The sequence below is a fragment of the Ptiloglossa arizonensis genome, chromosome 5 (assembly GCF_051014685.1).
Source record: "Ptiloglossa arizonensis isolate GNS036 chromosome 5, iyPtiAriz1_principal, whole genome shotgun sequence".
Taxonomy (NCBI): domain Eukaryota; kingdom Metazoa; phylum Arthropoda; class Insecta; order Hymenoptera; family Colletidae; genus Ptiloglossa; species Ptiloglossa arizonensis.
The window spans coordinates 6547550-6563938 of record NC_135052.1 but is presented as its reverse complement, the minus strand read 5'-3'; the positions used below and the strand labels follow the sequence as shown (position 1 = coordinate 6563938).

The following is a 16389-nucleotide window of genomic DNA, read 5'->3' as shown; positions in this document are numbered from 1 at the left end:
ATCGGTTCTCCGTCCGATTTCTCGATGTAATCGCTAGACGACTATCGATACGCTCTGCTTGAAAAATCGGAAAATCGATGGTGGTATTTTACCACCAAAGTGATTTGTATTTTACCAAAACCTGAGTATTTCAACCGAGTTTTATTCTTTCGAGTGACTATCGTGGAAAGTAATATTTTACTTATCTATTTTACACGCGACGACCCATTGTACGATGGAAGAAAAGAATGTTGAATGGAACGTTGAAGAAAGTTATCCGATACCGATCTTAATGCAAATATTAAGAAGAAAGAATGATACAAGAATGAGATAAAAAGAACGCAAAACGGTGCAATTACGATCCGTAGAAAATTCAAATCCGACAGATTTACGTAAACGAGTACCACGGCCGGAAATGTCGAAATGATCGTCGGGAATCGAAAAGAATTTTCAAAAGAATACGAAACGCGTGATCTGCATCGGATTTCTCGCGGATCGTTTCACCGATTGGTTCGATATCCGAACGCGAAATGCTGTGAAATTGAATCGTTCTCCGTATCCGAAACAAAGAGCATCCCTCGAGCGTATTCGCGGCTATTTGAATTCCGTTCACGTTTCTCAAACGTCGTTAAGAATTCCGTAACAATCGCGCGGATCGATTACAACTGGTAAGCCCCCGTGAAGAAAAAAATCTGATCGGAAGGAGCAACGATACCGAATAAATACCTTAATAACCGAGTATCGAGCTCGCCAACGTTTCGCGATTTACGACTTCCTCCCCGTTTACCAATCTCGTCCCGAACAATTTCTAATTCTAGCCTACATATATCAATGCGCAAATCACCGTCGAGGGGTAAAAGTCTCGACAACGTTGCACGGAAAAAGGAGTATTCGGTTCGCAATTACCGTGCCGCGCTATAAATCACGTAAAAAAATACCCCATTCATGCAAATCCGTATCACCCTGCACCGCAGGCTGAACATCGTTCAACTCGCCCCACGAACAACACCCGATCGAGTTATTTCAAGTGGCAATAGTTATTACCCCACCCTATATATCGAAGGGAATATATACCATCCTCGTGCAGCGATGGAGTCACGTATGTCGACGATACGGGAGCACGCGCGCAAGTGTTGGTGTCCACACCGGCGAATCTCGATCTTGGCACGTACCAGCTAACGACTCGTTGGTACGAGTCTCTGATCAAATAACCGCGACCCAAACAACTTTCTCAGTGGATCTACATCGCTGTCGAAAAGGCACGTTCGCGGAGATTCTACGCCGGGCGAAGCGCGTGGATCGCGGAAGCTCGAATCGAACGCCTAACGATGGCTGACATTAGACGTGTAATTACACGGTAAGCTTCAACCACACGGCCTCGAACGTGGTTCGCGTATGATTCGTTAACGAACGATTCGCCGTAATTATCGACGTCGCGTGATTTATGAAACACGAACGCCGCAACGAAGTGGGTCTTCCACCGGAGCAATTTCGCTCCGCGAGTTCGTTTTTCGGGTGACCCGAGCCGTCGAACCGAGCAACGCTTTTCACGCTGTTTTCCCGAACAAATTATTTTCTTTGCCGCGTAATTGGAATAACCGTACTACTTGATTTACGAGTCGACCGAGCAGCGAAAATCTTCTACTGGTTTTTACCCCAGGTGTCCAATAGTTATTCCCGAGGCATCGTTATCGGGATTATTCTTTGGCATTGCTCGTCGGTGATAGGAAAACGGATACATATTTTCGTTCGATGCGCGGACGTCGATTCTAACGAGATCGACTATCTCCATTCAGACACCGCCTCTCCACTGATGGTAAATATCTGCATACGTATTACGCGAAACGTAATTTTCGTTCGTATTTATACGTTCGATGAACTTGGTTCAACTCTGGGTAAGTCGAGAACCGGTACAGAAATATTGGATTAGAATTTTAACACGCCGAATTGTCGAAGAATTAATCATCGATGTATTGTAGAAAATTGTGTGTTAAAATCAGAGACGATGGCGAAAATACGATGGTGCAGTATCGAATACGGTAATTGAGTATTTATCGGAAATACAGGTTCCATTTTTTATACAGAATCGTAGAGTCGACACATTTGCCTCGATTTCCAATTAAAAATAGGACGAAGTATCGAAGCAAATAAAATTTATATAGCTGTTTGCAATATTGTAACGACAACGTTTTGCTTCGTCGCCGTAGCGCGTACCTGTCGGCCTACTTAATACGAGTTTTATTATCAACGTCTAATTAGAAATCGAGGCAAACGATCGAGTATATTTAAAAATAATCGAGACGGCTGTACACCTTTGAATATTCCGTGTCTAATATCGGTCTGGAAATCGTTCTACGTCGTAGAAACTGCCCTTCGGAATGCCGTAGAAATTCGATCGCGAGCTTGTCAACCCGGTCGATGTGACCACGAAAAGAGAGATCGCTTCCGCTCGAACGATAATCATCGATACATCTCGATACGTCTCGAAGGATACAGGGCGCCTTCTTTGTCCGCGAGATCTATCGTACTCGACTTCTTTGTGTCGCAAGGATCTTCGATTTTCGATCTCCGATGCACTCGAATCCAATTTCGAACCGTTAAGGCCGATTCGAGTTTCAACGAACTACGAAAAGAAATACAAGTTTCTCGAACTCTGGACGCGTTCTCTCGAGAACGATGTTCTCGAAATCTGTGGACACCGTATCTCGAAAATTACCGTATCAAATTTTCGAACGATGCTCTCGCATACTTTTAGCAGTATTCAACGATCAAATTTAAAAGAACTTGTCTCAATTTTTCTGTTCGTCAAACTTGTTTCGTCAACGTACAGATCGAAAATAGCGCGAAAGAAACGTTTTTCCTGCTTCGAAAGGCTGCCATTTTGTTTGATCGCAAAACTCGTTATTTTTGCCAATATCGTACGTCGACTACGCCGATATACTTAAAAAATTGATTTGATTCTTTCCCCCGGATTAATTATTATCTTTTTAATCGTTCTCTTCTTTTAAGCTCGAATAAAAGCTTTAAGTTCTTTTTCTTAGCTCGGATAAAAAGTAAATGCACACACAGAGCATGAAATCACAATGACAATTCTCGCAAAAAGTCTTGTACATTTCTACTGGTGTTAATTTGTTTGCTATTGCTACGATAGATTACTATCGGGCGTCCATTGAAAATTAATTTCTCCCAAACGGACGTCTACGAGTAATTCAATCGCATCGATCCAAGTGTATCGCGCTTTCCACTGTAAAATAGAATCCAAGTGCACGAAAATCGTAACACGCAGCCCTACGGAAAGCAAGGTAAAAGGGCTCGGGTTCGACAAATTGCTCCTCCGCGACCCGAATCCTGGACCGAACCGAAAAGTACAAGACGAACAGTACTGTTACACTCGTCGAGGGAGAGTTTTTACACGAATACGGGACACTTGGACCCCTCCCTATCCACTGTTACCATAGCACGGAAGAAAAAATGACCGAGCGGGAAGATAAATTGCAGAGATGACCTTTGCTTTTCGACTCGATACCACGGCTATCCCTCTCGAGTCGCTTGGAATAGCTAAAAACGACGAAAAAAAAGAAGAAAGAAAAACATTCCCGTGTAACCCCCGTGCATCCTCGAAATCGATCATCGGATCCTCGAAGCGCAGATAACCCGGGCCGAGCGACCGTTACCTCGAAGCAAACGGCCAGCAGGACACTCGGGGCAGCAACCAGGATCGATCCAGGACGTGCAACGGGAGCCGTCGAGGCAACGGGAGCGTATCGAAAGATGCGCCGTCGATAATCCTTCAGCGTAGGTCGGCGTGCATCGTGCTCGGGCCTATCGAGTCGATGCACAAGTCGAGGCGAGGCAACTTGCTCGCCGAGGATCAGAAGCAACAGCAGCAGTACCAGCAGCCAGCAGCAGCAGCCAGCAGCACTAGCAGCAGCAGCAGTCAGCAGCAGCAGCCAGCAGCCAGCAGCAGCAGCAGCAGCAGCAGCAGCAGCAGCAGCCAGCAGCAGCAGCAGCCAGCAGCAGAGAGTAAGAAGAAGCAAAGAGGTTGAAGGAGGAGGAGGAGGAGGAGCAGGAGGAGGTGGAGGAGGCAAGAGGGAGAGGAAGAGAAGTTATCTGGTCTGTTTCTCCATCCTTTCCTTAACCTCTGGCTCGCTTCCTCGGCCGCCTTCGACCTACGTGTAGATGCTCAGGTGTAAAACCGTTGATTGCCACGGCAGTATTTTCTCTTTGCACGGCACGATGGTAGCAGCGGTGGGCGTGCCGGGCACGACCGAAGGGAGACAGCCAAGGCCTCCTCTCATCGTGCTACCGCGATTATGTTTATTATACTTTGGCACACGCGTGTGCGTACGTGCGAGTACTTGCGTCTGGCCTCGTCTTTCCGCCGGGCGCATTATCGCGCCGAACGTGACGCCGGGACGCGGTGCGTTCCCGCGATGCGAGGTGGTTCACGGCTGGGCCCCCCTCGTAGCCCCTCTCTTAGAACGAACACACCACTCCTCCCCTTACACCTCCTTGTACCCGCTACGACCGCTTTGGATACAAATGGTTGTTAATTTGTAAGCCGGAGGGGGTTACGCGGAAAACTCGTTGCAAAGTAAAATTTATAATGGGTCGGACGTGAATGGCTACTAAGAAACTGATAAGTGAATAGGCTGGCAACCGGGAACGATCGCGCTGACACCTTTGCTCGGCCAACCGACAGGGTGGGGTTCAAGCGTCCCGTATCTCGAGACTCGTACTCGATTCGTGCAATATTTTTTGCTCACAGTTGGACCGTTTTATCGGCCGTCTTGTATTTTTCACTTCGATCGTAAGTCCAGGGTTATGTTTTCGTGTACTCGAAGTTGGCTGTTTCCGTTTCCTTTTTTCTTTGTTCGTTTCGGTTCTCTTTCCCGCCGCGCCGAACGAAATCGTCCAGGCGAAAAGGAAAGCAAAAGAAACAGCTGAGGTAAAATCACTCGGTTGCCAAAGATCACCTCGCGGGTTTACCTCTGTTCGAGATATAGAAAGTGCGTCCCGAATACAACACCGGACTGGCTACGTGCTACGGTGGGTACAGCCTCCTCGTGGTCTCGAACGGTCAGACGAGTTTCTTCCTGCTACAGCGTGCGAGCTTTTCCAAATTGTTTCGAACATTCGGATCTTCGACTCGTTACATTTACCAGGTCGTTCAACAATTCCAATTTCAATAAAATTTCGATACGAAACGATCCAACGATATTTCAGAAAATTATTAATATTCCGATCTCGGACTCGACGATACATTTACGGGGTCGTTCTGTGCCAAACCGAGTACCATCTGGAGCAATGATTCGAATTTGAATAAAATTTCGATACGAAACGACCCAACGATACTTTAGAAAGTTTAAAAATAGACGGATTGCACAATGTTGCAACTTTTGCAGTAAATTACCACTCTTAAACTTCACGATCGCGCGACAGTGAACGTTCCGAGTGCTCGCGCCGAAGACTCCCGAATAAAGACTACTTCGTTCGGGAACCAAGTTCTACCAGCGTGTTTTCTCCGATTATTCCAAATAAAGGAAACTTTTCGAGAATATATAGGAAATTTCTTCGTCATTCTCCAGATATCCGAGGTTACTCTCCGTAACGATTGCACGAATCTTGCATCGGACAAAGTCATCGATCTAATTACGTATCCTCCAGTGTCCTCTGGCGAACGAAAACAAGTTCTCTGTTCATGGAGGCCTCTAATTACAGGAGAATCGATGCGTTTTCTCGACCGCAGAAGGAATCGATCGAATCGATATTCCGAGCGGAGATCACCGAGCACAGCATTATCAATGACGCTCGTGCGATGAGCACACATGTATCGGGTTCGAGCCCGATATTCAGACGTCGAGGATGAGGCCGGCTTAGAATTCCATCGAGGTGGAGCCTTGACATTTCGTGGCCTGGAATCGACCGGCATAATTGATCGGCCTCTGCGGCTCCCATTCGACGAACGACAATGCTATTCCATTGCGTCTGCTACGGTCACGACGAACTCCGCGTACGAACTCACCGACACGTGGAACGCGGCCGCGTTGACTTTGTGAACTGGATTCTCCGCTCTTGCGCGCCCAATTGGTAGGGATCGACTTGTCTCCGAACTTTCGCGCGTTTCCAGCTCTACGAGGAATTTAGACGAGATGGCACCGACCTCGGTGAAATTCGGGCAACGATGATCGTTTCTGTCGAGAGATTGATAAAGACAGCGTAGAAAGAACAACGCGATGCTGTGTATTTAGATGTTAATGGTACGATCCGCGACTCTCTGTTACCCTGTGTTCCTGTTCGAAAACTATGCGCGTTAACGTGTATGTATATGCACGCGGATCGTGTGTATTTGTGTAACGAGCTGCCACGGAGTACCAATTACGTATAAAGGACGGTGTTCGTGCTTTCTTTTTCAATAATACCAAAGCTGGAAACGAATCGGTGTAACCCGAAAGAGAAGTCAATCTACTCGGTATCGACCCTAGAGATCGTGAGATCCGCTATTACTGTTACAATGTAAATACAATACTTTAAGTATCGGTCGCTGTAGCGTACAATGTAATTTAAAGACATATTTTTTAGAAAACTATACTTTACATCTCAATTCCGTCGTTACGGGTTCCGATTTAAATTTAGCGCAAGAATAATATAATCGTTAAAGTACCTACAGAAATTGGCGTTCATTTATTCTTTGTATAATACGAAAGTAACTATCGGTAAATACGGGGCTCTTCGGAAGCACGAGGCAAGTACCCTGCTTGTTCGAAATTTAGCGCAAGAATAATATAATCGTAAAAGTACGTACAAAGATTGACCTTCATTTATTCTTTGTAATATGAAAGTAACTATCGCTAACAACCGGGACTCTTCGGAAGCACGAGGAAAGTTGGGTAAGTTGAACCATTTTATTGGAGGAACTTATTCGAATAATATCCAACTCTGTCCACTGCTAAGTACCGACAATGGTAACTCAATTCACTCGTTGCATCGAATTCTTTCGATCGAACCGGTATCGCGAACTCTCCATCCGCGTATCATCGTGCGCTACGTGAACAAGACACACAGACTCACAATTCTCCAAAATTGTAACACAAGCATCGAGAACCCGTTACGTGTTATCTCGAGGGAAATTCGAATTCGAAGAGACTCGTAAACATCCTCAGCGATCGAACTGCGCGCGAGATCCACCGATCGGTTTCTCTCGGATCCTCGAGATCGGAAAGTGGCGCAACGAGTCTCGCTAATTCTGTTCGTCGATCGAATCACGTATCCTGGATAACCGGAGTCCAGCGGCGGTAGCAGCATTGTCCACTGGGATACGCCCAGGGAAACGTTGCAACGTTTCAACGAAACGATTGTAAATAAAGCGACTCGAGGGGGGCTCGATGCCGCCACCTTTCATAAATTACCCGTCTCGTTTGCATCGGTGTTACGCGAAGGCCAAAAAGTTACAACTATCGACCGGCAAAACTATCCGCTCGCCGGCTACTAGCAACGCGTCGCGTCCCTCAAATGTTCACGGCGATACTTTCCATAAATTGAACGGCACGGCATACCGATAAATCCAAAGGCAGCTGTGACGCGAGGAAAGAGGAAGAAGAGGAAGACCAAGAGGAGGAGGAAGAAGAAGAAGAAGAAGAAGAGGATGAGAAAAAGAAGGGGACAAAAAAAGTGACACGGCTACCACGGGGGGAACGTTCTAGCATACCTATCATTACCGCGGACCGTCGCTGCAATTCGTTCTGGTTAAACGGACGTTCGGTCGGGCACAAATGGTGGCTTGCTGGCCACGACAAACAAATGCCACGAGTGCTGCAATTTTATGTCGTTAACGACGGGACCAGGCGTCGAGCTTGAAACGCGCGTGTGCGAACGTACCAATAACCGCTCGCGTACTAAAAATTTTATAGCGTCGCGTTCGCCCGGCGCTGAACGGGACGGCGCGGTGTGGATGGCCAGGGGAAGGGGAGAGGATCGCGGTGGCGAAATCCTGTTTAACAAAGTAATGACTACAATTATTCTGCTTTACATCTGCCTCGCGGAGCCTGGCCACGATACCCTCGCGAGGAAGACGGCGCAATTTACTGCAGATAATCGTCGATCAGGAAGAGTTACAACTGCTGGATCGTCAGCTACCCGCTCGCTCGCTCTCGCTCTCGCGTTCGCATCGCTGCTTTTTTTCAATGGTTGAGCCACTGTCGGAACAACGCATAAACAAATGTCCGGCGTCTCGGACGCCTCTCTTATTCTCGTCCGAGGAGGGAAAACGGAGGACCTTTCGACGGACACGGAACGTCTTCGATTATTTTCGATCGTTTTCGCGGTACACGGAAAACTCTGATGGAACCACGAGGATCGAGGCGGATCGCTGCAACGAGAAACGGAGAATTAAGCGAATTCCCAGCGTTGAAATTGCTTATTTGCTTTTTTTTTTCGGAGAAAAGTTTCTTCGCGATTCGAAGCTACCTCGGGGAATTGCTTGTTCCAGTAATAGTTCAGAGGTATCGGCGTTACAACGGTCTCGTTGTATTTTGTCTTTACGTGTGTTTATATATGTGTCCGTTCGCAAATTTTGTAACAAAGAGGTTTGCTAGTAATAATATTACAATTGGAAGTTTCGGTGAGACTCCACGGGAAGAGTTGTAGACTTTGGTGTAAAGAAGAATTGCAAGATTTGGTTAATTTATATTATTAAAACGTTGTAATAGAGAATTAAAGTATTTGGAAATATTCTAATGGCGGGTGTCGGCAAGAACGTTGAATATGTCACGTGTAAATCGAAATCGGAGTATTTATTATTTCGCGCGTTTTCGGAGGTAAAAATCGGAAACAGGTGAGCAAACATCCGAAACGATAAAAAGCACTATACAATAGTGTATTGTCCGTTTTACCAGATTCCGAATATTTTTATAAAGGAGACATTATGCGTCTCGTGGAAAAAATAGAAACAGTTAGAAAAGTTAATGGACACGTACTTCGGAGAGATGAAAAGAAAAGGTGGGGAAGAAATTGCAAGTCGAGCAAAAATTGTTCGACATTGTCCATATTCCCCTTACACGTGGTACCACGTTTCCTTTAACTCAGGAGTAACCTTCACAGATGACGCGAACACTTCGAGTTGCCCACGTAAAATATTTCGAATTGCAACTTCGCGTTTATAAACCGTGTTCGAAGAAAATCCCAGATCCCGCTAAATCATTCCGGTGGAAAAGCACGTAAACTCTTCTTAATTGGTAGTAGTAATAATAATAATAATAATACGTCCTCGTTGTATCAAGATCCCACCGAATCTCTCTTATAAACGTGCGCGTAAATTTGTAACAATTAGTAACAATAATAGCAATGCATCTTCGTTGTATCAAGATCCCGTCAAATCTCTCTCGAAGAAGTCTGCACAAGATCGTAGCAATTAGTAACAATAACAATAATAATAACGTATCTTCGTTGTACCAAGATCCTGCAGAATCTCTCTTGAAGAAGTACGCGTAAACTCGTAACGATCAATAATAATAATAATAATACGATCTCGCTGCACCAAGATCCCACCGAATCTCCCTGGTAAAAGTGCACATTGACTCGTAGTAAATATTAACAATAATAATAATACATCCTCGTTGTACCAAGATTATAGTCACTGAATTAGGAAACTCAATATTGACCAAAGATAGAAGGCAAAGAAGAAAACGGAAATGAAATTTCATCGTATAGAAATGAAAAGAAATAAGTGTAGGTTTTTCGTAAAGATTCAGTGTCTCGGTTTCCACGCGTTTCCGTAAAATCTTTCAACTCGGAATAAAGCACAGGGACGCTGAAAATACGGGATAATACGCGCGACAAGGTTTCAAACGTCCCACGGGATGACCAGATCCGTCATCCCGAGGGTCACTGGCAAGGAGGCTTGCGTGCAGCCAGGATATGTCGTCTTCCTCGTGAGATAACAAAGCATTCCTACCCCCGGTCGGCATGGGGCTCGACCGGATAGGAAAAGTTGCTCGCGTGGTTCGTGTCGTGGCTCGTTCAATTTACATAAACACGTACTCATTGATTGCCGGACCAGATTGTCGGCCGTTATTACTTCTACGACCGGTTAACTCCTCCGTAGGACCGCGAATAATCGTTAAACCCTAATCGTTTGGCTACGCGTCGACCACGACCCCGGCTTCGAGATCGATACACCGTGATTTCAGGGTGTCGGAGCCACTTTATTTGGGATACGTGGCCCCGTTACGCGTAATTAGCCACCGTGGGGGGAATTTCATTGTCTTAAGACGATCGCTCGATCGTTCTGGTAGCAGCTCGACGCGCCTCGTTTTGTGGTATCGCTTCTTCGTGATCGTGATGCTTCAGCGTGTGGTTTTAATCCGGAGAAAATTGAAATGGTAACAAGGAGGAGGATAGAACCTTGTCCGGAATGATTCACCGACTGTATCGCGTTAAGAACGCGGACGGTTTCGATCAAATTTGTCCGATACAGCCGGCTATTTTTATCGAATAAAATAAAGTTAAATTTGAATTCGTTCGATAAACAACGCAAAGATATTTAATCGAACCGCATCATCCGTTGTGAGTACAACTTTTACTGCTCGGAACATTTGTTTTTAAATATCGATTCGTGTTGTAACTCTTAGGTAGTCAAATTTTAATTGTTCGTTCCTCGCTACTCCGTTATTAAATTATTCCTTGCGATATAAATGAACGGTGAATCAGCGATGCGAACAAAATTTCAAGCTACTAAAATTTCAAAGTTGAAACCTTACCGATTTATTTAATTATTCATTTTCGTACAATTTCGAATTCTATCGACTACGGACTTCGTTTTAAGAATTATTCTAATATTTCGATGAATGAAATATCCCATTTGAAACGCTAAAGGGAGACACGATTGTTCGTGCAGTCCTCAGAAATATTTACTCGCAAAAGTAAGCAAAATGATTCGCAAAGAACGTTGTGGAAAAAGTTGCGAAAATCCTCTCGACAACGGAATAATTACTGATTCAGCAGTAATTATTTAAAACAATTGCTACGTAATCGAAATAACATAACCTAAAATAGTACGGTACGATGGATCAACGAAAGCAACGAATAATAATTGTTTGAACTTCGATGTCACTCACTCACCAAATTGGCACGCGTAGGGACCACCGCCATCGGGGAATCCGTTCTTCTCCGAACCTGAAACAGCAAGAATACATCGTTAGATCGAGAAGTCGATAGCAGGTTAATGCAGATGGATAAACGGCAGAATCGAACAAATGCAGATGCACGCACCACCCACGATGTAACCCTTTCCGTATACTGTCATTAAAGGGACCGCCCTAGATGTCGGAACCGAGGCTCCGAATGAAGTCAATGGAGAGATTTTAATCAAATCGATCGAGGATTCGAACCAGACCCGTGGGATCTACGATTCATTGTCTAATAACGAAGAGTGTGCGTCCGACAATGCGAGTGAACGCGTATGGTGGTATTGTTGGGACGAATCGTTGAGAAGAACAGGGAAATCGTTTAATTGGATAGTGAATTAATTTTGTAATACGAAGTGGTTCGTTGCGAATACCTATTCGGTGTCAAAGGGACCCATTTGTGTCATTTGTCATTTTTGTCACAATTGAATGTTTTTTTTTTCTTTTTAAACTATTTAAAAAATTTGTATTCGAATACGACTCGATTGTCAAACTTTTGAAAATCGAATAAAAATTTGTCGTCTTGGTCAACCTAGTATGTATCTTAACTCCGATTAGTAGGTACGTAATATGGAAGCGTGTGGGGCAAACTTTACACTGACTGCACTTTATTTAATCCGTTTAATTATGGGATATAGCGATATTTAATTTTCAGTTTGCCGAAAACTGCGATTATCCACGTATTCTTCGACTTTAAATATATTTCTCGAATTCTTGGACCAAAAATTTTGAAACACAACGGTACACGAAAATTATTTCCAGACCTTGGTCCAGGTATTCGTTGTTGAAATTAATTTATGAAAAAGGAAATACGGAGAACAACGTTACACGAGGAGTAAAATGTATTCGAGTAATATTATCGACGAATGTATTTCCTACGAATTAAATTGTCTAAAAATGACTGTATTCTCTTAACACGAGTACAAAAAGTGTATCGTAGGATTACTTGGAAAGCTTGGTAGCTAAATAATACGCTTGAAAGCGACTCGAAGGAGTTGATAATTCTAAGAATCGCGCGATAGAGACGATAACACGTTGAAAAGCAAGGTGGCGCACTTGTCGAGCGGAAGATCCAAAGCGGAGAGGAGCTCGTTGCATTCAGTCGCTATGTTCGACAATCTGGAACGCGCAGAGGGGGTAGCAATTCCAATCACTCGGGGATAGAACGCGTATCGATCGATCGATCGTCGAATACCACGTGCTCCGCGGCTGCAACTGTAGGTGGTACTCGGATGCACCACCCACGAAGTAGCTACTTAGCATGCACGACCAGCTAGAAGGTAGCTACCAACCCATCTGACAAGGTTAACTAATACAGCTTCCCTGGTCGCGCGTCCTCTCGCGCGCGACTGCTCTCTTGATTAGAAGTACGTTGATAAATCAACAGAGGGGAAGCGGTTTGTCGGCAGCCCGAGCAGGAAGCGGAGGAAAACGAACGGGCGTGGAAAAAGTCATTCGACCAAGAGACGAAGGAATCTCGCATGCGGCCGAACGAAGATGCGAGAATTATTTTATACGAATAGAATGTCAAGCGTGGCTGCAATGTCGAAAGAGTGCTTCGACACTCGATGTTGCTTCGAAGTCGATGACGTATCGTAGGAAGAAAATGTGAAAAAGACGTGTCCGTTTAAAGAACAATTTCGTACGGATAGGATGTCAAGAGTAGCTGCAACGTCGAAAGGTACTTTGACACCCGATGCTACTTCAAAGTCGATGACACGTTACAGGAAGAAGATATAAAAATGAGAGGAGAATGAGACACATCGGAGCTGCAATGTGGACAAAGTGCTACAGTGTTTACCGCTACCTCAAGATCTACGAAATAACGTGTCCGTTCGACGAACAATTTTATATAAATAGAAAGTGCAGCGTCGAAAGAGTACTTCGATGGCTATCCGGTGTCTTAAAATCTACGAAACGAAACGCAAAGAGGATGTGTCCATTTGAAATTAAAATATTTCCAAATCGCGCGAGAAAAGCACAAAGATGAAAACGTGCATACGTAACGTGTGTGACATTCTTACGTAGAGTTTCTTGGAAAAATATTACTATTACGGCACGTCTTTATTACCCATATCCACGTAACGATACACGCGCGAATATGTATAAAAATAAAACGTACAGAGCTTAAAAATGCTATCACGGAAAGTACTCTAAAATAACCACCTCGATTCCCGATAGTTCAATTTGGACCGTTGCCAGAGAAATGATACATTAACGCAAAATAAAATAACGGGAAATAAAATCAGTTAGGACCCACGTTGATACGACGGTTCCTCCAATTATTTCGCCGATCGGTATTCGTCTTCGAAGCGATGCCAATAACGAAACACCCTCTATAAAGAAGCCAGACAGCCAACAGAAAGTGAAAGAAGTCCGATACCCGGCGGCCGATCCGCTGTCTACCGTGTACAGCTACCGCGACACGATAATTAAATCAATACAGTCGGCAATGGAAGAGATGTTGCGGAACGGTTTAATTGGTCCCCGACTACGACTATGCATTATTCCAGACTCCCCGGCAGACCGGTACGGACGTCGAGCCACGTCAAAACGTTCAAAAGGAGAAAAGTTCGCAGCGGGACCACTGCTACCGAGCTTTCCTGGGTTCGCGGGGGACTTTTTCGTTTGTCCACGCGTTCAAGCGAATTGGAACCCGATGGTTCGCCGGAACGCGCAGCGTGAGATGGCCTCGCGCGAGAACGACGCCAATGAAATTGCGCGATTACTCGTTTTCTCGGTGTTTCAACGTCAGCGGTCGTCGGACGGACGACGTATTAAGTCGTAAATCCGTGATTTAGGACCCTCCGAGAAATACATTCTCAAGCGAACATTTTTATTCCCGTGAGCACAGTTAATAATTATACCCGTTAAGGATCCCTCCGGGGCCATTTTACCTTTTTATGGGACGCGTTACCACTTTGTTTCTTTTTATAGAAATTTCAACGTTTGCACGTTTACGTTTTACAATCGGTCGATCGTCGTAACGGAATTACGAATCGCGTCTCGTTCGATCGAGCGTGTCTCGCGATTGTAAACAATAGTTTAGAAATTTGAATTCGTTTAATCCAGTTCGTCGCGTACGAGGAAGGTGTTTGCGAGAAATAATCGTACGATTCGAACGCAACGATTTTTGATATTCGTATCGGAGGGGAAAAGAAAGTTGTGCGGATTGGATTTCAAATTTAATTCACCGTTAATGTCTACCGTGCAAAATAATTGCACGGTGGAAAGTAACGAATCAGTTTCGTCGATGCGAATACTTTTTACGTTCTCTCTTACCTCCGCATTCTTCCGGCAGGAAATGGAAGCCCCAATCGAGACTGAACATTTCGTTGGTTCCTTCGATCGATGTTGCGATAACATTAATCGTTCGAGGTTGATTTCGGCGTCGTGTGGTAAAAAACTTGATCACGGTGTCGCCAGTTTCTCGTCGCGAATTCAACGCACGAAGACACACTGCTCGCGGGAACTTGTAACTCTCACCGTGAACACGCGATGCACAAACAATTACGGTCGTTCGCTCGTAGATGTTCGATGTTACCGCGATAATTGCACCGTTGCGTCAACGATACCGAATAAAATACATATTTTTCAATCTCCCGATTCAGGGTATCGGCCACATCACCGCTTCGACAATGACGCGACGTATCGTTCTACCCGTCTGTCCCTTTCGAAACTGACCAACTTAATATTCCCGCTCAATCTCCATTGGAAAAAGTAATTTCAAGTTCATCGTTGTACGAGTTCGTCGTACCTATACGAAACGAACGTAAAATATTCGAAGAATAGTATATTCTACTTTTGTAAAAACGTAACCACGTAGTATGAAACTACACCGTTCTATGTACATCGTATAGACGTACGTTTAAAGATTGCATCGATCCTACGCACAAAGTAACGTGTCTCAACTGTTTGCCTATAGGTCTCGCGTATCGGTGTTGTACTAAATTGTTAAATAAGTTTCGTCATTTTTTCCCTTGTAAAAGAATATACCATGACACTTGAACTTTGAACGAAACTTCACGCACGTTCATCGAACGGTAATACCATCTTTGGAGAGATAAAAAATAACGAACCCGATAGCTCCGTTTTTTATCGAACGAGAAAACTTGTCGAGCAACCTATCGATATTCGCGTAAGAGATCCATCGAATAGACTTCCTCGTACACTGGAAATGTTTGGAAAATCACGATCGGTCGCGATCGATAAGGATTCGTTTCCCAATTTTCTATCGAGCATTCGACGAAGACCGGGAACGATGTCGGCTAGCAAAGGTCACGGCGCGCAGCGATTTCCCGACTCGTTCGGGCGCAAGTATTTCTCGGACAGGCCGGAATAATCGTTCGCCGTAGCGAAAAGCTGGCAAGGATTCCGGTCGTTCTCGGCAACGGAGCGGACCGTGCACCGGGGAGACCATAGATTACTGTTTTATAACGCTAAGATGAAACTATCTCTAGGCTGGGCTAGGCTAGGCGCGGCCACACGCTGCCGTCCCGACAAAAAGACGGAAAGGAACGAAAAACCGCCGCAGATTTCCCTCCGCTGTTGGCTTCCGCGGCGGGTAAGGATCGCGGCCACCATTGGCGGTTTCCTTCGTGCCGCGTTCCTTTATCACGATGGTTTTGCCACTTTGCCGCTAGAAAGGAACGCGCACTTACCCGCGGCTCATAAAACACGTCGTAACCGTACTATTTCGCGCGATCCCTCCCGATAGTCTGCTTTGTATACCGGCCTGTTTGCCTCGCAGACGAGGCGTGTCGTCGTTCCCCGGCGCGCGTAACTGGCTACTGTTTTTCGCGTTAACGCGGGACGCCGGTAATGGGGCCCCCGCGTATGTATCGCGTATTCGATCAACCGGATTAGATGTTTTCAGAGAATCGTGCGGTCGCGCGAAACGATCCCGACATCGAGCCGAACCGTTTAAGCTCCAGCGCAACGAAACGGTTCACCGCGGCCCTGAATTACCTTTTTGAGCCGTCGACCTTCGCCGGGGAAAATTTTGCAAACCGGACGAGCCGTAAGAAACAAGCACCGCGAACGCTTCGACGGTTCCAGAGAACGAACTCGAGTGGTTTTCGAGCCGCAGGAACGATCGTTTCAACAAATTTAACCCTCCCCGAGAACTTCGAAACGGAGCTTCTTCGAATCTTTGCGCGAGAAGAAGTTATCAACCTCCTGATTTTGTAAAATTTGTAAATATTATAGATATTCGTATTGTAGAAAT

The 16389-nt window shown here is 45.2% G+C and overlaps 1 protein-coding gene across 4 annotated transcripts in view; it reads right to left on the bottom strand.

Moving 5' to 3' along the window:
* LOC143147569 (uncharacterized) overlaps positions 1-16389 on the bottom strand; it is a 274942-nt gene that overhangs the window by 248444 nt on the left and 10109 nt on the right. For all 4 annotated transcript variants that reach the window (XM_076312922.1, XM_076312923.1, XM_076312919.1 and 1 more), the window contains exons 2-3: positions 14445-14919; positions 11098-11151 (exon numbers count right to left, since the gene is read on the bottom strand). In XM_076312922.1, coding sequence (XP_076169037.1) covers positions 11098-11151; positions 14445-14493 — 103 coding nt within the window. In that variant the 5' untranslated portion in view covers positions 14494-14919. The remainder of the gene's footprint in view (positions 1-11097; positions 11152-14444; positions 14920-16389) is intronic.